This window comes from Mirounga angustirostris, unplaced genomic scaffold, assembly GCF_029215605.1.
Source record: "Mirounga angustirostris isolate CCGP_5_RB_7025 unplaced genomic scaffold, mMirAng1.0.hap1 SCAF_7, whole genome shotgun sequence".
NCBI lineage: Eukaryota > Metazoa > Chordata > Mammalia > Carnivora > Phocidae > Mirounga > Mirounga angustirostris.
Window position 1 is genome coordinate 89,486,483 of NW_026991715.1, and position 20,873 is coordinate 89,507,355.

Genomic DNA, 20,873 nt, shown 5'->3' on the forward strand with positions numbered 1-20,873 from the left:
TCCTCCCCCCTTGCTGTCTAAGGAAGAACTTAGGTATCGCCCACCCCTTGACCCTCACTCTGCAGGCCTCAGCTCCAGGGGCCCTGTGGAAGAGGAGGAATTAAAAATCTTGGACGGGTTTAAGTGAGGCTTGGTTTATTGCCCAAAGGTAAAGGACAAAGGTGGGAGGGAGGGTTGCTGGTCCCTGCCCAATATGTGCTGGGGCCCCAGGGTATGGCCTCTCTTGCCCATTTCCACCTTCCCTGCCCCACCTCAGTGTCTCCTGACAAGCCCCCACCTGTCACTAGTTTTCTGGAACACTAATCTTATCCCAGAAAGGGGAAGGGAGTCCAGAGGCAGGGAGAGACTAGAGGAAGTCAGCTGGATGGGGTGGGTGGGGATGGCGCAGAGAGCCCTCTTTATACTTGCCTTGGGGGTGGTCCCAGGCCCTAGGAGGGACTCCCAGGAAGTCTGAATCAGGGGTTGGACTCATTAAGGCAGGGTTAGGTGGATTGTTGGGGTGAGCTTGCAGGAAATAGTGCTGCTGAACCCCGAGCCATGGCCTACCTCCCTCCCCAGATGGAGAGCACACAGACTTGTAAATGCATAATGAGAATTTAATTCCTTTTTCACCATGCAGTATCGGGAAAGGGGGTTGTGGCAGTGCTGCAGAACAGCTGGTGAGGATGAGGAGAGTGGTATAATGGAGGAAGGAAGGTGACCGGGAGGGGTGAGAACTCAGCCAGTGACTCAGCACCCACATCTCTGCACAAGCAAACAGCCGCAAGTCATGTCCTCAGACCCACCCTTACTCCCGCTCCGCCAAGTCGGACTTGTGTGTACAGGAGAACCAAGCGCAGGCCTCCCAACAAGACCCCCTTGTGGGCCAAGGACTCAAATCATAGCCAGGTACCCTGCAGCCTGCACACAGCTCCCCACAGGTGCGTCAGTCCACACATGCAGGATGACACACGGTCTCACCTGAGCATGCTTACACACACACCACACACTGACTCTCAGTCACACAAGCCCAGACCCCTGAGGACCCACACAAGGACAGGCCCGTGCCCACAGTGCACGGACACGCCCCTCTGCCCTTCTACAGCGGGCACCAAGCACAGGCCCTTCCCTGCCCCCGGTGGCACTTGGGGCCGCAGGCTAGAGGCGGGTGGCATTGTGTCGAGCAGGCAGTGCCAGGCGGGGGGACGGGGTGGCGGGGGGCAGCTCCTCCAGGAACACCCTGGTGGGCAGCGGGGGGGAGCGGGGCTCAGGCCTGGCACAGCACAGAGTGGCGCGGGTGATGAGGCGGTCCAGGGGCTGCAGGGAGTGCATCCAGCGGGGCAGGAAGTCCCACGTCTGCAGCCACTTGGGCAGGTGTCTGGGGCTGCGATTCTGCAGGACACTGACGAGCACCACAAAGGCCAGCAGGGCCCCAAAGGGCGCGCCCACACCCACCATGGCCCGCCAGCCTGCCATGGAGACGCCGAACACCAGCGAGGGCAGCAGCAGGAAGCACAGGAGGAGGTAGAGGACGGCAAACCAGCGGTACTTGGCGGTGCGCTTGCCCAGCGCCTTGGCCATGCGGATGGGCAGGCGCGTGCAGGGCACCGGGTACCACAGCAGGATGCCCGAGATGTTGAAGAAGAAGTGGCAGAGGGCGATCTGTAGAGGAGAGGGCAGAGGGGCTGAAGTGGGCGTGGGCTCTGGCTGCCCATCATGCCAGCTGGGGTAGATAAGCGAAGCCTGGCCTGGCCTGGGCAGCAGGAAAATCAGAGCTGATGTGCTCCTGGTAAAATACTGAGACGCACTTCTGGACCAGGTGGTAAATAGATGCTGCCCTAACACTACACATTCCCCCCCACTGACCCCTCTCGCAAATTGCCCAGCAGATCCTGCCCAAACCCAGCAGCAGAGAGATGGATACTAGTTTCTGGCTCGGCAGCTCTGGCCTTCTGATTGGTCTGAGCCCTGGCCCCAGCCCCAGGCTTGTCATTACTCCTTTGCTCCTAGAACAGCAACCCCTTTGCCATCTGCCCCCCCTACTTGTCCTTGGTCCCCAAGAATGGGCCAGCCCCTGTCGTGTTGCAGCCCTTCCTCAGAGTGCAAATCCCACTAGCTGTTGTTTGTGTGCTTATCTGAGTAGTTTGCGCCTGGTAGGTGCTAAGGTCTTGGAGGTGGCACCAGGCCGACTTTGCCCCGTGTGGTTTCCACAGAGCCTGGCATAGTGGGTGGCCCCCAGTAGGCAGTCAAAAACCTTGTTACATGGTGTCCCACCCTGGGTCAGGTGCCCCGACTCAGTCCCAGTCCTGTCTTGCCCCTGGCAGCCACCCTCCCAGACACACCTGGAAGGAGCTGGACAGCTTGTCCCTGGGGCTGGCCAGTGCGGCCAGGACGGCTGTGGTGGTAGTGCCGATGTTGGAGCCCAGTGTGAGGGGGTAGGCCCTCTCGATGCTGATCACACCCAGGCCTGGAGGCAGACGGAGAGGATAGGTTCTCCCCGGGCCCCTCCCTCAGCCCTTTCCCTGCCAGCCTGCCCCCCCCCACCCCGCCTTGCCATGGGCACTCACCAATGAGTGGGGTGATGGCTGAGGTGAACACAGAGCTGCTCTGGACAACGAAGGTCATGCCGGCACCCACCACCATGGCAAAGTAGCCTGTGGCCCAGGTGAAGGGGGCGGGGAAGTCTACGAGGACACCCCCGTCCCAGCAGGGTCAGTAGGAGGGCATTGACAGAGTAGCCAGGGCCTCCCCTAGGGAGGAGGGATTGGATGCCTGCTTCCAGGTGGGGCCTTGTCAGTGCAGTCCCCTGCTCAACTGCGGTGGCTTCTACTCGCCCTCCTTGATCTTGGGTTAAAGGCCCTTCTCAGCCTGGTTCATTCACACCATTGCTTCAACTGTTCCCTCTGCCCAGAATATCCTCCTTGCTTCTACATGTTCCTCTTTGGGGCTCAGTGCAGATTCCACGGCTGCTGAAAAGCCCTCCCTGACCCTTGGCCCTCTGGCCAACTTTGTTTCTCTCGTCCCTAAGCTCCCCTGAATCCACCTGACTCCAGTATTTGTTACGCAGCCTCCGCCAGGGCCGGGCACCGTCCCCAAAGCCTGAAATGAAGCTTGAGATGAAAATCAGATGGTGTCATTCCCCTGCCCCAACCCTTCAAGGGCCCCCATTACCCTTAATAAAGTCCAGGCTCTGAACACAGCCTGTGGGGGCCCTGTGGTCTGCTCTATCCCTGTTACCTTGCCGACCTCTCCCTGCCTCGCTCACTGAGCTCCCACCACACTGCTGGCCACCTTTCTGCCCAGCTGGTCCCTGCCTCTGTGCCTTTGCACCTGCTGTTCCCTCCGCCCCGAACACCGCTCAGCCACATCTGACAACTCCTCATTTCGGCCCCCTCACGGAGACAGCTGACTGCCCATTGAAAGCAGCTTCTTCCATATTCTCTATTTGTCACTTTTGCTTTCTCCTTGGCAGTCACTCCTCTATCTGAATGTATCCCCCTTGACCATTTATTTTTCATTGTACATCCATCTCCTCCTCTGGGCGGGGAGTCCCCTGAAGGTAGGATCCATCTCTGTGGCTCAGCTCTGTATCCTTGGCACTAGCCCATGCTTGGGCACACGGGTGTGAGTACTTGTTGAATGAGTCAGTGGCCTCTGAGAATCTGTTTTGAGCCACGTACTCGAATGGAACCACAGCCAGAGGAGGCGCAGATCCCCAGCTGCCAGCACCTTGGGAGCCTCAGATCTATCTACACCCAACCCAACTCCTTCTTTGTTCACAGGGAGAAACTGAGGCTCAGAGATGGCAGGGCTTCACTCAGATCACACAGCAAGGCAGCGGTGGGACTTAGTAAGATTTGGAAGGTCCCGTCCTGGAGCCCGCACACCCAGGTTTTGGGGGCTCACCAGTGTTGATAACCTTCTGAATGACCTTAGCCACCTGGCCCTTAAGCAGAGAGTTGAGCATCTTGACGAGGAGGATGAGGCAGGTGCATAGGAGCACCAGGGAGCCGGCCAGCAGAATGAGCCCCACGGCCAAGTCAGGCAGCCCTGTGTCCACGAAGATGTGGTTGCCTGGCAGGGGGGAGTGTCAAGCTGCTGAGAGCTGAACCCCTACAGCTGATTCCCAGCCCCCCACCTTTGCTGCCCTCTCGGGATTGGAGCCTAAGATCCCACCTCAGCCCCCTTCAGCTTCAACAGCAGGGCCTAGCCAAAGCCCAGGAGCTGAGCTGGTTGACAGCTAGCTTTCCTGGGCCTGGTAGCAGCAGTGGGGGGGGGTTTGGGGGGGCAGACCTTCCTCTGCCCAGCTCTGCCCCTGCCATGCCAAACATCTCCCACGATGTAGGCACTCACATTTCTCCACAGTGGCATTTCCAACGGTCCAGCTGTTGTTGGCTTCTGCCCTGGGCATGGGGGTGGGAGCCTAGATTAAGAGGAGAGTGACTTAGGGGTGCCTGGGTTAGGCGTCTGCCTTCGGCTTGGGTCATGATCCCAGGGTCCTGAGATCGAGCCCTGCATCAGGCTCCCTGCTCAGCAGGAGGCCTGCTTCTCCCTCTCCCACTCCCCCTGCTTGTGTTCCCTCTCTCGCTGTGTCTCTCTCTGTCAAATAAATAAATAAAATCTAAAAAAAAAAAAAAAAAAAAAGAGGAGAATGACTTAGGGACAATTTAGGAAAATGTAGCCTGGGGTTGGGGATAAGGGGGGAGTTAGGGAGAGGAGGGAGGTGGGCCTTCTGGCTACATGCCCTTGGACAGTTGGCCTGTCTCTCTGAGCCTGTCTTCTCTGCTGGAGAGATGGGGGTGGAAATGCCTGCCATACAAGAATCTGGCCATGGTCAGCCCTCTGAATATTCTGTGCTCTCACTGAGGCCCACAGGGGCATCCTGATCCTGTGGCTTCTTGTCCTCATTTTCTTCCACCTCTCCTTGGCATTGGGTGCTTCTGACTATGGCCCTCCTTCCGAAAACTCTCCCTTCCCCATCCTTTATTACCGGTCCCTCTCTCAGTGCCCCCTGCTTCCCCAGCATCTGTGCCCCATCCTCTCGCCTGAGGCTCCATTAGCCCAAGCTCCACTGTCCTCTCGCTCAAATCCTTATGGGAGGGGCGCCTGGGTGGCTCAGTCGTTAAGCGGCTGCCTTCGGCTCAGGTCATGATCCCAGGATCCTGGGATTGAGCCCCACATCAGGCTCCCTACTCAGTGAGGAGCCTGCTTCTCCCTCTCCCACTCCCCCTGCTGTGTTCCCTTTCTCGCTGTGTCTCTCTCTGTCAAATAAATAAATTCTTAAAAAAAAAAAAATCCTTACGGGAGAAGTTAGGGTTCAGGGGGTGGGGGGGACCATCGGTGGGCAGAAGTCCAGGCCCCACCTTTCTTCCATTCCCCACCTACTCCTCGGCGGGGGAGGCCCCCCAGTTCAGAGGGCCCAGGGCCAGGCAGGTAGCCTAAATGAGGGGCTCAGTCTAAGCGTGGGGGTGGTGGAGGGGTGTGTGTTGGGCCTAGAGGGGCAGCAGCCCCTCAGCTCCAGGCCAGTGGCACCATCCAGGGACGTAGCCCCGCATGGCCAAATGGCCCAATTCTACAAGAGAAACCCCATACTTTACAATTATGTGAGGGCCAGGTTGGTCTGGACCACTACTTTGCAGCCTCATTGGTCTGAGGAATTATTCTTTTCTTAAATGCCACTGGGGAGCCTTATCTTTCCTTCAGGATCCCAGCCTTGAAAGGAAAAAATGGGCTGACCTTGGATGAGGAGAAACCATCTCCCAAAGGAAGAACTGAGCCCCAGAAAGGGACACTTACTCCCAGGGCTCCAGGCAAAACGCCAGAGCAACAACTTTTCCTTATTCACCCTCTGCCGCCTCTGGGAGCTGATATGGGCTCTGGTCCCAGGAAGTTCTGCACCCACAGCCCCAGACCTCCCCTGTGCTGAGGGTCGTGTCTCAGGCGGGGGAGCGGCACTTCAATGGCATGGCTCCTTTAGGGTTTATTCCAAACCATGTCATTTATAAAATATATCATAGAGGTAAGAACTATTTCTGGAGCTTGGCTTCAAATCTGGTTTCTCTTAGGGGCCTGAGCTGCTATGAGTGTGAGTGGGGCAGTGTGCTCTTCTGCGTTCTAGCTGGCCCAACCAGGGCCCTGGGGCACCCTCAAACCCAGGCCACAGCTTCAAGCTGAGAAACCGGGATAGAATAGTCTCTGGTGGGCTCTGCTGGAAAAGCGGTCTGGAAAACCGGTGTTAAGTGCCGCGAGGGTGGGAGGGAGCAGGTGTAAGGGGGAGAGCCGTGTGTTTGCCATCCAGCAGATCTGAGCAAGTCCCATTTTTTACACCAACGACCTGGGGCAAGTCATGCCACCTCTCTGAGCCTGTTTAAAGCAGGATGACATAAGAACTGTTATAAAGGGGCACCTGGGTGGCTCGTCAGCCAAGCGTCTGCTTCGGCTCTGGTCACGATCCCAGGGCCCTGGGATGGAATCCCGCATCAGGCTCTCTACTCAGTGGGGAGCCTGCTTCTCCCTCTCCTTCTGCCTGCCACTCCCCCCTGCTTATTCTCTCTCTGTCAAATGAATAAATAAATAAATCTTAAAAAAAAAAAAGCTGTTGTAGAGGTTACAGGAGAAAATGTGTGTGAAGTGCTCTCCGCAGGCTTATCTCATGATAAGTCTTCAGTAAGACATCGTGCCTCCTAATCAGGATTAGATCCCCTCCGTCCCTGGGCCCATGTAGGATCATACAGTGGGAAGGATGTGTGCTTATGTGTTTGTGTGAGATTGACGTCCTAGCCAGGATCAATGGCTCCTGCAGGTGTATCTCAGGGTCCTGTTGGGGAAGACCATAGTGGACCAGCCTGGAGCCCTGGGAGGCAGATGATCCCTGAGATAAATGCGTGCCTGACCAGCTTGTGCCCCATTGACCTGGCTGGGCCCAGGGTCTCTTAGGGGAGGAACTTCACGGGGCCCCGGGGGTGGGGGGGTGTCCCACTCAGGGCTGGCTGTGTTAGGGCAGGGCAAGGCTGAGGGCTAAGGCCCCTAGGGTTTTGACACTTGACCTTCCTGCCAGGATTGCGTGGCTCTGGCTGAGCTCATAGGGGTGGGGGTGGGGGATGCAGAGACTGGAAAGTGTGAGAGAGGAGTAGGGGTGGGGATGCCGGAGAGTGGGTAGGCTGCACAGTCAGGCTGGGGGTGGGTACTGAGTGAGGGGAGGGAGCAGGCCCAGGGCTTCCTTGTCAGGAAGGTGGGAGCTCTAGCCTTGACAAATAACTGGGCAGCCCAGGGTCTGGAACATACCCCTAGATGTGCCCATCCTTCCTGGGCCTGGGGGTGGTGAAATCTGTGGGAAGAACAGAATAAATGAGCCCCAGGAGCCCTAAGCTGAAACCCCAGCTGAGCCACTCCCAGCTGTGTGACACTGGACCAAACACTTAACCTCTCTGGGCCCCAATTTCCTTCCCTGCAGCATGAGGTCTATAACGCCCCCACCTCTTCCCAGGGGCTAGTTTTGAGGAATCTTGGAAGAGAGTTAGGATTTAAGTGCCAGTAGGAACTGAAGGACATGATTAAGCTCACAGAGGACTGTCAGGCTCCAAGAATCCTTTCCCTGGGGAGAAACACACAGGATGTGGGCCTGTGCTGCAGTTCAGCCTGCCGGGGAAGGGGGGCTCTAAGGGCTTTGTTTTTCTGGAAGCAGAAATCACCGTGCCAGCAGCGCCATCTGGTGGCAAAGAGGAGAACTCCTTCTTAGAGCAGCACCTACTGCCCCTGGAGCAGTCTCTGGGTGGCTGTGGTCGCCTGGTGGTATTCAGGCCCGATGGGCAGAGTGGGAAATGAACACATATGGTGGGACACCAGACTGGCTTCTGGAAGAGGCAGCGAGATGAGGTTCAGAAGCATGGGCTCCAGATTCCACCAGGATTTTCATTTTACCTTGAAGGTATGGACTTGGGCAAGCCTCTCTGAGCCTGGAAAATGGGCCAGTGATAAATCCTATTTCCCTGGTTGCAAGTCCTCAAAGGATGCTTGTTTAAGCCAGGCAAGTATGGTTGACAATCCATAGTGTGAGTACATAAGAAGGTAATTCCCAGGACCGGGGTAGGCCTGGAGGGTCAAGAGGTGTTGGAACATTAAAATTGCCTCTGGGGGGACGCCTGGGTGGCTCAGTCGGTTAAGCGTCTGCCTTCGGCTCAGGTCATGATCCCAGGGTCCTGGGATTGAGCCCCGCATCGGGCTCCCTGCTCCACGGGGAGCCTGCTTCTCCCTCTGCCTCTGTCTCTCTCTCTGTCTCTCATGAATAAATAAATAAAATCTTTAAAAAATAAATAAATAAATAAATAAATAAATTGCCTCTGGGTTTTCTTCCACCATCTGGAAACCATCAGATTCCCAATACGGCCTTTGGTGACTGGGTTCCTTGGAGACTGGTTTGGGCGAGGTTGGGTGTCCAGTTGGGTGAAGGCTGGAGGCCACAAGGACAGCTTGGAAGGGAGACTCGGTGGCCACAGGAAAAGTTCGAGTCTGGTGCAGGAGGAGCCACAAGTACCCATGGTCGGAGCAGGTACTCGGCTGCGGAGCCGTGTTCCACATGACCCGACCTCGAGAGAGGGTGAGAACAGGGAGCTTGGATGCCACCCCTCAGCTACGCTCAAGCCCGGGAAATCCCATCTGGATACTGCTCTGGAGGACCCGCTCTTCTGGGAGAACTGGGCTGCGAGGCCAGTGCTCAAGCTAGCAGCGTCGGGCGCAGTGGGGACAGCCCCCGCCAAGTGAACTCAGGGGGCTGACTCCACACGAGTGGGAGACGGATGCTCGTGTCCACCTCGCCAGCGCTGCGTGAGGATTCCGTCAGGGGCAGGCTACGTCTGGCGCAATGTTGCCAGGGGCGGCCTGCTGGGCGCGGCTGCAGGTGGGCAGCAGCTCTGTCAGCCCGAGGGAGGGCCTCCACAGCCCAGGAGCTCCCTCCCGTGGCTGGTTTTCTGTAAAGATCAAGCAGTGTGATTTCTGTGTCGTCCAGATTCTGCTATGAAGTGAAGAGGATTTGGGCAATTCACAGAGCTCAGAGAGTGCCCAGGGGGCTGGTGAGAAGGCAGCACTGTGTTTGAGGGGTCACAAAGCCAGCCTAAGGCTGCCCGCATGAGCTTTTTGATGTCAGACTACCTAGAACACTCAGAAGTGCTGAACCAGAGCTGCTCAGATGCTCAGGTGCTCAGATGCTCAGGTGCTCAGATGCCCAGATGCTCAGATGCTCAGATGCTCAGATGCGAAGGAGCCACACAGAGGTTGGGTTGAAAGGATGCTCTCTGTTCACGCTAGGATCAAGGGCCGGTGACATCAAGTAGCAAGTAGGAAGGATGAGGGGGCCAGGCCGTGCCGAGCCTTGGACTTCAGGTTTCCTTCTCTCTGTTCTGAATGGAGTTGCTTCTTGGATGTGATAATTAAGGAGAAGCAAATACCGTGGATTATGGGTTTGATGAAGCACCTCCCTTTCCGTGGCTGAGTGAGAAAGTATGCCGATCGCCTGCTTTCTTGTGAGCCTGGTGTCATGGCAGGTCCACAGGTGTGCTACTGAGCCAAACACATCTCCGTTCCGGGCAGAAGGACTCATGGACACACGCCTGTGGCAGTCTCCCAGAGAAGGAGCGCCGACGAGAGTACAGTGGCTGTCGTGTCTCCAGTGAGATCTCCACATGGCCCACTTGTCTTGTTCCTGCTTGTTCAGCTTCCCCAGGCGCCCTCATAGCCTCCTCACCACCTGCTCCCCATGTTACCTGGGCCTCAAAACATGGCACAGCTGAATCATGACTCCCCCTGGCACCCTAGCGGGGAGAAGAGAGCCCTAGACTGCTAGACCTGTCCTCAGGGCCCTGAAATGGTAGGACAAGCTCCGGCAGGCCTCTCGGAGCCTGTTCTCTACCTGTGAAGCCAGAAGGTAGAGCCAGATCAGAGGTTCTCAAACTTGAGCACGGAGCAGACCTAGAGGACTTGTTGAAACATAGGCTGCTGCGTTCCACCCCCCAAGTTCTTTCTGATACGTTTTCCCGATGACATGCCGACTCGAGTTGATTGATAATAGCTGCCTCAAGCCACTGGGAGACTGGAAAGGATTGGCACAGAATTACTTGTGGCCAGGCCTGAGACTCACCCCTGTGGGGTCTGGGTGGCACCAGATCCGGATGAGACTGTGGTTTCTCAGGGACTCATCACCGGTGGCAATGCTGGTAATCACAGACTTGTCCAGCTGTGTGCAAGATGTGGGGTCGGGGTGAGAGGGGGTCCTTACTATCCCCCCAGCCCCCACTGCATGCCAGCCTTGCCCCCACCTGGATGATGAGCTTGGTGAAGGGCTCTGTGATGATCTTGAGCAGGTCAGGGGCGTCGCGGCCACCACAGATGTTGAAGGAGGCGACCACCAGTCGAGTGACATGGTGCAGGTACCCGGTGGCGGCCTCCAGGGGCAGCAGGACCAGAACCGACAGCCAGTTAAAGCAGTCATGCACCGTGGCCCCTGCGAAGGCCCTGGGCAGGGAGGCCATATTGCAGGGCAGGCCGGGGCCAGGATGCACTTATGCTGGGGGCTCCCGGCACCTGGGACCACCCTCCCTCGACACACACAGGCCCCTCACCACTCTACCCCCTCACCGCCGAAAGTCAGTCCTGTCCCCCGCCTGCATCAAGGCCACGATGGTGTTGGTGACAGAGGTGCCGATGTTGGAGCCCATGATAATGGGAATGGCAGAGCTCACCTCCAGCACTAGTAGAAGAGGGGACCTCTTAACTGTGTGAGGACCACCCAGCTCCTGCCCCTGCAACATCTCCCTCCAGACCTGCTGCCCACGTCCCAGCCCCCAGTCCTGCCACGACGCTGCCCAGCCTTGGTGTCACAAGCACATGCGGGCACATGTGATGTGTGTGCGTGCACAGTGAACAGATGCACTGCGTGTGCGCATATGTATCTGAGGGCCCATGTCCTGCATGCAAATGCAGATCTGTGCTCGTGCATGCACGTGTACACGAGTGTGATGGTTAGCTTCACGAGTCAGCTTAGCTAGGCTCTGGCACTCAGTCATTCGATCCGACAGTAGATGCTGCTGTGAAGGTATTCCGCAGGTGTGATTCACCTCTACAACCAGTTGACTTTAAGTAAAGGGGATTAGCCTGGATAATCTGAGTGGGCCTCATCCAGCGAGATTAAAGGCCTTAAGAGCAAAACTGAGGCTATCCAGCATTGGCTTCCACCCAAGAGTTCCAGCCTGCCCTTCCTAACAACCTGCCCTACAGAGTTTGGATTTGCTTAGCCAGCCTCACAATCATGTAAACCAATTCCTTGCAATAAATCCTATGTACATCTCCAGCAGAGTCTGTTTCCCTGGCCGATGGAATAAGTGACTATGTGGTGGTATGGAGCTGAGCCTTCCTGGGGCAGGACTCCCCATTTGCCACCTTTCCAGATCTTGAGGCATCCCTCCTGGCTGAGACTACTCCTGGCCATGCCTTAGAAGACAGAGTGGGAGATGCTGGAGTCCTGCTCTTGCCCTTGCCCTTAGCTCCCTGGCCGCCAGCCCGGACACACCCCCTCAGCCCCCTCCAGCCCCCGCAGGCCCCCCGCGCTCTTTCCCTAGCCCCGGTGGGCCAACTTACAGCCAGAGGAGACCATGCTGACAACGATGGACGTGGAGGTGCTGGAGCTCTGCACCAGCACAGTCACCAGGATCCCCACCACCAGCCCCGCGACTGGGTTGGACAGGATGGCATTGTCCTTGAAGATGTCACCAGCCACCTTCCCTGAGGAGCATGAGCCAGCATTGCCTGATGCCCTTCAGGAACCCTGTCCCGGTCCCCTCCTCTGGCCCTACCTCCAGCCAGCTGGAAGGCGGAGCTGAGTACGTCCAGGGAGCAGACGAAAAGGTAGAGAAAGGCGAGCATCAGGGGCACCTTGAGGAGAGTCATGCCAGCCCGGCGCAGCTTCTGGGCCAGCCCAGGCTCTGGAGATGCTCCAGTCGTGAGCACACGGGCCAGGGGCCAGGGGCCAGGGCACTGGGTGCTGCTGCCCCTGCTGTCCACCCTCTGCCCAGGCCCACCTGGCTTCTGCTCCTCCTCCAGGGCCAGCTTGGCAGGCAGGGGGTCATGGCGCTCCAGAACCTCCCCATAGGGGCAGCCGTGCTCAGTAAGGGCCACAGCGCTGAGACTGGGGAAGGCGTAGGCGGGGGTCCCTGGGATCCTGTGCAGGACTGGGGAGGGATGCTGGTCAGGAGTTCCCAGAAGCCCTGGGATAGGCAGGTTTGGGGGGGGGGGGCGGGCTGGCAGAGGGATGGAGACCTCACCGGGGACGTGAGCAACTGTGGGCACACAGGGTCCAGGAATGGGAGCCGTACTCACCCTGAGGGCTGGGCACGTAGGCAAAGGCTGTCCCACGCATCATGTGTCCCCCTCGGACTGGGAGTGGGGAGACAGTCAGGCCCCCCAGCCTCTCTCCATAGGACATCATCTTGGGCACACACTGTGGGGCAGCAGCAACGCTGACTGACAGCTACCGTGTCCTGGAGACTCACACGTAACCTACTCACCCACCCACTGCCCATATCCACACCCACGTACTCACACGCACAAATACCCACGGTGTGTGATTCCCAACACACACCCAGTGAAGCGCACCCTCTACCCCCACATGTGCCAGAGAGGCACACTCAGGTACTCGGCCCAGATTCATGTATTCATTCATTCAGCGAGTGTTTCTTGAGAATCTGCTCTATCCTAGGCACTGAGCTAGATGCTGAGGTACAGCGATAACTAAGTCCAAGGACAATTCCTGCCCCCAGAAAGCTCCAAGTCTCTCAGGGAGACAGAGGTCAATGAAATAATCCCTCAAATAGAAAGTGGCAATGGGGCAAAGTGTTCTAATGACAGATACAAGTGCCACCTGAGTTCCCCATGGCAAGGAGTGGAGGGGAGAGACGACCAAGCTGAGCTGAACATGAGTAGGAGTTGCCCAATGGATGGCGAGGGAGAAGGGCTTGCGTGCAGGGGCCCCGGGAGGGGAAGGAGCTGGGAGTGCCCTGCAGCTGCAGGGGACCAGGGAACGGGTGTTAGCAGAGCTTGCAGATGTGGGCCAAGGCTGCGCATGCGGGAGTTCTGACCATCCTGAGAGCCGTGAGGAGCCCTGGACACCTGGCTCATGCGACCAGCTGGACGTGCACTCAGGGAGGGGTCCACTGGCCTGGATCCCAAGTTCCTGGATTCCCCTCACAAATGAACTTCTTTCCCCACTTTCCGCCCTCCCTCCCAGCAACAAACGAACACTGATGGCCTTTCTCCCATGAATGAGTTTCAGACCAGGACTGGTTTAGGTAAGGAAGTTTCCCCATTCTATCTCCAATCTGGGAAGCCCTTGGATTGCTTTAGGGCCCCCTGAACTGCCCCGGGAGTTCTTGGTTGTTGGGGTGGGAGTACCCCGGCCTATATCAGCAACCCATACCCCCAGACTCCTATATTATCCCAAAGGCCCTTGGCTGTTTGGTGGGGTTGTGGGGAGCTCCTGAGCTAAATTCCAAGCCCTAGAAGAGCATGAGTCCTCTTTACTTTGGGGGGGTAAGCCAGGCTGGACTGGGACCGAGATGTTATGGGTGCAGGAAAAGGAAGCAGTTAGAGCAGAGGAGAGGGAACGAGGGTGATAGGTTATTGCCTACTAAGACTTGGGGATGGGTTTGGGAGGGGGGAGCCCTGAGCTTACCTTGGGGTTCTGTGTTTCACCTCCTGCTCAGCTGCTTAAGGAAGCCCCAGGGGCCTGAGAAAGAGCTGAGACCCTCCTCTTTATACCCTTGGGTCAAGGGCAAAGTCCCAAAACCCTAGCTGCCCTCCCTCTGTTCCCCGATTAACCTCCCCCCTGAGATTCCTCCCAGTTAATTACTAATCGTCAGCTTTGCTGGGGGAGTCTGTGGTCAGGCTTTCCCTTTCCCCACACAGAAACTCAGCCTGAAGGAGACCCAAACCCAGCTATGGCACATCTTCTGCCCCCAGGCAGAGACCCTGATGCCACTTAGGCACCTTATTCCCAGGGTCCCAGGGGCTCCAGCCCCTTTCCCTCCTTCTTGCCTGACAGGACTCCCCATGGAGTAGCCTTGCCATGCATCTGAATGTCTGTGGGTCTGTCTGTGGGTCTTGGGGGCATTTGGAGGAGAGGGAGCATGTGATGGAAGAAGTAACAGGAGAGAGACCTGGAAAGGCTGCATAGTGTTGAGTCAGGGAAGGTCTCCAGTGTGCGACCATAAATCCAGGATGCGTCTGAGAGAATGTGGAGCCCTGCTCATATCAGGAAGGGCCTGTTCTGCATTTTAGAATGGCCTCTTTAAGGGGGAGTTGTCTGTCGAAGGGGCAAGTCTGGAAGCAGAGAGACCAGCTAAGAGGCTGATGAGGTGGTCCAAAGGAGAGATGATGAGGTCTGAATCAAGTGGAACAGGTGGGATAAGGAGAAGATGCATCCCAGGGATACTTGGGCGGTGGAATGGGGGAGGGGGAGCATGGCAGAAAGAGGAAATTTATGACAGTTGGGTTTCTGGATCGAGAGGCTGTTGATGGTATGGGGTCTGTTGCAAAAGTCCTGAAACCCAGAGATGGTTCTTAGGGAGCCTTTGAGAAGCTTGTTTCCCTTTCATGGGACTCTGGAGCCTGAACTGGGGCCCAGATTCACAAGAGAGATTCCCTTCTACAGGAGGAAGGTTTAACAGATCTAGCTGTGGTGGGTTCCACTCAAAATCTAGCTTGGGCAACTGTCCAAGTAACCTGTCTAACCATCTATCCATCCATCCATCCATCCATCCATCCATCCATCCATCCATCCACCGCCTCACACATCTACCTAGCCAGCCAGTCATGTGTCTATCCATCCATTTCCAAGAACATTAGCTGAGTTCCTTCTCTACGCTGAGCCAAGATTGGCTAGGCCAGCTCTCTCCTGGTCTAATCCCTGAGTCAGCCTGGAGTGCTGAGGCAAGTCACTTCACCTATAAGATGGCAATCGGAGGGGCACCTGGGTGGCACCGTCGGTTAAGTATCTGACTCTTGGTTTCAGCTCAGGTCATGATCTCGGGGTTGTGAGATGTTGTGAAATCAAGCCTCACATCAGGTTCTGCACTCAGTGGGGAATCTGCTTGGGATTCTCTCTCCCTCGGCCCCTCCCGCTCATTTTCTCTCTCTCTCGCAAATAAATAAATTTTTTTTTAAAGATTTTTATTTATTTATTTGACAGAGAGAGAGAAAAGGAACACAAGCAGGGGGAGTGGGAGAGGGAGAAGCAGACTTCCCACCAAGCAGGGAGCCTGATGTGGGGCTCGATCCCAGGACCCTGGGACCATGACCTGAGCCAAAGGCAGACGCTTAACGACTGAGCCACCTAGGCACCCTGTCAAATAAATAAATCTTAAAAAAAAAAAAAAAAAGGCAACCAGCATCTCTTTTGCAGTGGGTTGAAGTCAATGAGCTAGCTGACCCATCTCAGTGCCTAGAAGAGTCCCTCAGCATGTGTGTTCTCTTCATGCTCTTGTGTCCCTCTCACTGTCCCTGGGATGGCTGCAGGGTCCCCCCTGAGGGAATGGCCCCACTTCCTCTAGATTCACAGCCCTATTTCAGGTCAACAACTCCTCTTGGCTCACCGGTTGCCCTTTGATTGCTTGGGGCCCCCTGAGCTGCTGTCCTATTCAATATCTTACATATATTAGGGTGACACAGACCCAGCCTTTCCCATCAAGGTAGATGGACGTTTCTGCACAGTTCCCCTCTACTGTGACAAAAGTTAACTAGTTTGTACTTAATTTGCAGAACACTGGGGAGTTGTCTCTGTTGAAGTGGTTGAGAGCAGAGAGGAAGGCCAGCCTGGGTTTGGATCCCAGCCCCACCACATTGTGGCTCAGACAGTTTAGGCCACAATACCCCTAGGGGCTCAGGGAGAGGTGGGAGGAAGAGGTGCAGCTGGGATTGGTTTTGGGTAGAGTGACCATAAGTCCTGTTTTGCCTGGCCAAGTCCTGGCTGATGACCGTTAGCCCAGAGTTCCCTTTCACTTAAAAAGTGCCCTGGTTTGGAAAATCAGCCATATAGCCTTATGACCTGTTCTGGGAGATTCTGGAGAACTGGGGCAGGCAATCAGCCACGTGGTACTTCCTAGAAAGGTCTCCATTCATAGAAAAAGGAAAAAAAAAACAATCCTACTTCTTCGACACATTGTTGTCACAGAACAGTGCCTCTCATCCTTTTCTCTGTACCTCTTAAACCTATTTGGATTTTAGTGTTTATGAAAGACTGCATCTTGCTCTTTTTCCACCTACTATTACATATTACTTTCCCTGTGTATTTACACTCAGTGCCAGTGTTGTTTTTAATGGTTGCATCATGTCCTCTCCTGAACCCTAATTTATGTAGCGAATGCTTGGGTGTCCCAGAAACTCTCCAAACTGGAGGGAGTGATCTGGATAAGACTGGGGTTTATGCATGGGTGGGAGGGGTGTCTCTGAGCCAGGGACAGGCAGTCATTGCTGAGTTCTTGTGTCAGAATTGTCCCTGGGCTCACAAGCCCTGTTAAAGTCACATTGGTCTCGGAGGCGGTCTGGGTCCAGGCACCCCTACCCACAGTGGGTCCAGGGACATAGACCACAGGCCCTGTTCCTCTCTCCTGCCCTGCTCTGGTCAGACCTGGAGCAGAAGCAGCTGTATCCAAGGTGCTCCTTATGAACTAGGGGTGCTGCTTTTTAATAAAGTTAGGATCTTTGGTAATTTTGAAGTCTACCTTCCATGCTCTCATGGAGCTTGGGGTTTAGGGAAGGACGCAGTTACCGATCATATGCACTGCAAGAGACATCCTTATAAAATGCTGCAGACAGTGACCGCTTCCGAAAGGATTTGGGAGGGCGGCCGCTAGAGCACCGAGGAAAGCGCCAGCACTCGGAGCTGACCAGAGTTGTTGTGAGGACTCCTGAGAGCTTGGAGAAGGCGAGCCTCTCTCGGTTCACCTCGACTCCTCCCGCTTACATTCTGCCTCCTCCCAGTCCGTGTCAGACGGCATGTCCCCTGAATGCTGACTCCTGCCCTGTCTGCCCACCGGTACTCTGGCCGCGGCCTCCCCCAGACCTCCAGGCCTGGAGCCTGGGTGGTTGGGGGTGTCTCACACTGAGAAATGGCACCCAGGAGGAGGAGCAGTTTTGGAGGGAAGATGCCACGATCCATCTGAACAGACTGTGTCTGCAGTGCCTCTGGTGTGAGCAGTTGGATCTGTGGGTCTGAAGCCCACGACGTGCTCCTTAGCCCAGAAGGGGCCTCCCGCCTGTTCCCAGCCTCAGTGAGCAGCATGTGGTCCTCTGATCTGATCCAGAAACAGAGAAGCTTCTCTGACATGTCCTTCTCCTCCACCTCCTTGTCTCTCCTCCGTCACCCAGTGTTCCCCGTTCCCCTTCTGCAGGAGCTCCCTCAGCCTGTCGCCGCCTCCCTGGTCCGGTCCACCATCTCTCACCGAGTGCTCTCCCTGCTTCTGCCCTTGTGCCCCCCAATCCAGTCTCCAAAGTAGCAGCCAGCCAGCTTTTCAAAATGCAATTTTAACTATGTTACCCCTCTCTTTTCAAACCCGCCCCTGCTCGTACAAAGACCAGTGTCCTGTCACAGCCTTGGGGCCCAGAGTGACTTGGTGTCCTGCCTGCCTCAAGGGCCTCAGGTGTGGCCTGTGAAGATGCCCCCCCCCCCCCAGGGAGAATGTGCACATTGAGGAGAGAGAAGGCCCAGGGCTGAGCCTGGAGGAGCACCCATATTTGGGGGGAGGGCAAAGAAAAGAGGGACTCCCAGGCGCCTGGGTGGCTCAGTTGGTTAAGCGATTGCCTTCGGCTCCGGTCATGATCCTGGAGTCCCGGGATCGAGTCCCACATTAGGCTCCCTACTCAGCAGGGAGTCTGCTTCTCCCTCTGACCTTCCTCCCTCTCATGCTCTCTGTCTCTCATTCTCTCTCTCGCAAATAAATAAAATCTTAAAAAAAAAAAAAAGAAAAGAGGGACTCCTGAGAGGAAACCAACAGGTATAACAGGGATTGGGAAGAAGAACAGAAAAGTAGATGCCCCAGAAGCCGGGGTCACCCCCGTTTTGAGACGGAGACACCCTGATGAGCCAGGTCAGATGCTGCAGAGAGGTCAGGCATTGTGAGGACAGAGCGGACTTAGTGACCTGGGAGAGCTGTCCTGGGGCAGTACTGGGGGCGGGGGCAGCTTGTGAGGGGTTGGGAAGGAGCAGGAGATGGGAGCCGAGACAGCGTGGCCAACGTGAACGTGACAGACTGACAGATAAGGAATTTGGTCGTGCCAATGAAAACAGTCTCCCCGGGAGCAGCATAACTGCTGAGCAGAGTAGAGAATGATCCCAAGAACAAGTCATTGGTCCAGGAATGGAGCGAGCTGTGGAAGTTGGCACAACTAGCCGTTTCTGTAATCCCCGGCTAAGATCCATTGGCTCCTTTAAATAATACAGTTTGCTGCATGTAAGTTTTCTGCAGGACCTAAAGTTTGAGGACAATCAAGGGAAGAAAAACTAACATTCTAGACCATCCCTCCATGAACTGGATTTTTTTGGGAGAACTGATTAACGACCAGTGTAATCCCACAATGGGGCTCCTCCTGTCTCCTTGAACCAACTTGTTTATTTCTCCAACCAACATATAAGCCCCACAGTGAGTCAGCATGCTGCTGCACATGGGGGACACGGCCGTGAACATTCCACCCCAGTATTCAGGCCAGCACCGCTGCACACAGACGCAGATGTGAGTGTGCATTGCACACGCATGGGGGCATCCTCTGTCTGTGGCTGAGGCAGCCATTCTCACCAATGGGCTGCGTGACATACTAGGGGCCACCTCCCTCCTCTCCTTAGGGAGCAGAGCAGTCCCTCCCCTGGCCCTCTTGACTTTGTCCTCTCTTGGAGAATCTGGACTTCCATCTGAGCTGCCTGGCACAGAAGAAGCAGGGCCCTGCGATGTTCTCCCATCCAAGCCCCATTTTCCAGACTGGGTGCCGCAGGCTACATTAGATCCATGGACCCAGGGCAGGGGCAGCTGACCTGAGGATGCCCCATCCTTGTTTGAGGGATAAGTGCCCTGAGTAATGTTTAATCCTGGTGGCCCAGGCACCGGTCACTCATTGACTGATGAGGCTAAAGTCTGTGGCCAAAAGAGCTGAGGTTGCTTTGGGCTTTTCTCAGAAATCACCTCTTTCCCTGCAGCTCCCTTCCTAATATGGCTCCAGCCCTGTGCCCTCATGCCAGCCTCAGGGACCAGGCCTGAGGGTGACAGCATACTCCCAGATGGCCGTCCTATGCTCTAGCTTCTAGGTTCCAGACCTGAAGCTCTGAGCTCCTGCTTTAGACTTCAGGTTCTGAGCTCCATGTTCTGGGCCTGGAGCTCTAAGCCCTGCACCGTAAATTCTCAGGTGCAAGCTCTAGGTTCCGGGCTCCAGGATCTCAGCTCCAGTCTCCTGGCTCCGGTTTCAGGCATCCCATGTCCAGCCAAGCAGGGGCTCTGCTTCTAGACCTTGGGCTCTAGGTTCCGGGCTGCAGCCTCCAATCCCAGATTCCGGTCTCCAGTTTTTATTTTATTATTATTATTTTTCAAAGATTTTATTTTTAAGTAATCTCTACACCCAACGTGGGGCTCAGACTTACAACCCCAAGATCAAGAGTCTCACACTCTACCAAATGAGCCAGGGAGGTGCCCCTCCAGACTCCAGTTTTTAAACTTCAGGCTCTTGGCTCCAGGTTCTGGTCTGGGCTCCAGGCTCCACGCTCCAGCAGCAGACTCCACGCTCCAGGTTTTGGGTCTGGCTTCTGATTCCTTCAGCCCCTCAGCAATAAGGCTGGGAGATCAAGGCCTACTTGGCTAGTGGGGTTATTGCTGCCCACCCCTCCTAGCTGGCTGGGACTTCATTCTGGCCGCCAGCATCCTGGGCTGGCCTAGAAGTGGCATGCTGGTTCTACGGCGCTTCTCCTTGGCTTTCTGCCTCTGTTCGACCCCCAAGCCAGTTCTCTGGAGATAGGAGCTGAGATAGTCACAGAGCACCCCTTGCCTAGACAATACGGGAACCACAGGATACATACATGTGTTCATGTTTCAGCTTTTCCTGGACGTGCCAGGACCACCAAGGACATGAATGGTGGCCCTGTTTTTTGTGCAGCGGTATGGGCCTGGGCTGCGTCTGATTCAACATGTGTTCCTCCCCATCCGAGCCTTTCTTTCCCTGTGAAAGCTGAATTCCAGCCTCTAATCCCCCAGAAACTGGAGTCACCTGACCACCGGCCAGGCCCCCTGAACGGTGCACCTTGTGCTCGCTCTTGGGGGTAGGGATGGCTGCCCCAGGGAGCATCTGCCCACCGCCGTGTCAGCACTTCCAACCAGCACCAGGCGAGCAGCTGGTGCCTCTACCTGCCCCCACCTTGGCCCAGAGCCGAGGTCATTGTGTGCTCTCTGCTTGCCCTGTGCCCGTCCCATACCATCAGCTTGACTGTCGCCACGACTGTTAAGAAGGGTAAGGGGACCAGAGACAGGTAGCAAGTTTCTCTCTCAGAGGCTTGGGTCCTTTGGCTGTCCTCAGGGCAGTCACATCCGCTCTCTGCCTGTGTCCTCCATAAGGTGGAGGTGCTGGGGACTGCAGAGCAGTCAGCAAATGTGTGTTCTCTCCCCTCCTTCACACTGGGTGCTGGGTGGATAGGCAGACTCCCCTCCAGGCTTCCCATCTGGTGGGGTGGGGGGAAGCAGCTTCCATGGCTTTTCCCAACCACCCAGGAGCCCAGCTCCATGCAGTGCAGGGGCTTTGAAAACGGCCTGCGGGTTGACCAGCTGGTGCCTTTTGCCCCTGGGCCTGGACCCCTATCACTGCAGTGAGGGCCAGGACCT

The 20,873-nt window shown here is 56.1% G+C and overlaps 1 protein-coding gene across 1 annotated transcript; it reads right to left on the minus strand.

The window, feature by feature from the left end:
- Positions 1–663: 663 nt before the first annotated feature.
- Positions 664–12,454, minus strand: SLC34A1 (solute carrier family 34 member 1). The gene is made up of 12 exons (XM_045887275.2): positions 12,346–12,454; positions 12,048–12,197; positions 11,823–11,951; positions 11,608–11,751; positions 10,609–10,720; positions 10,290–10,485; positions 10,112–10,207; positions 4,333–4,402; positions 3,886–4,053; positions 2,547–2,663; positions 2,322–2,446; positions 664–1,641 (listed from the first exon to the last, which is right to left on the minus strand). The coding sequence occupies exons 1-12, from the start codon at positions 12,452–12,454 to the stop codon at positions 1,138–1,140; spliced, it is 1,920 nt and encodes a 639-aa protein (XP_045743231.1). The 3' UTR covers positions 664–1,137.
- Positions 12,455–20,873: the final 8,419 nt, after the last annotated feature.

What these genes read in the sequence shown, in the direction of transcription:
- SLC34A1 (XM_045887275.2), bottom strand. Translation starts at nt 12,454, where the DNA reads ATGATGTCCTATGGAGAGAGGCTGGGGGGCCTGACTGTCTCCCCACTC. An exon ending in GGAGGAGGAGCAGAAGCCAG is followed by an intron (nt 11,952 to 12,047) that starts GTGGGCCTGGGC and finishes GAGCATCTCCAG; the next exon opens with AGCCTGGGCTGGCCCAGAAG. An exon ending in CGCCTTCCAGCTGGCTGGAG is followed by an intron (nt 11,752 to 11,822) that starts GTAGGGCCAGAG and finishes CATGCTCCTCAG; the next exon opens with GGAAGGTGGCTGGTGACATC.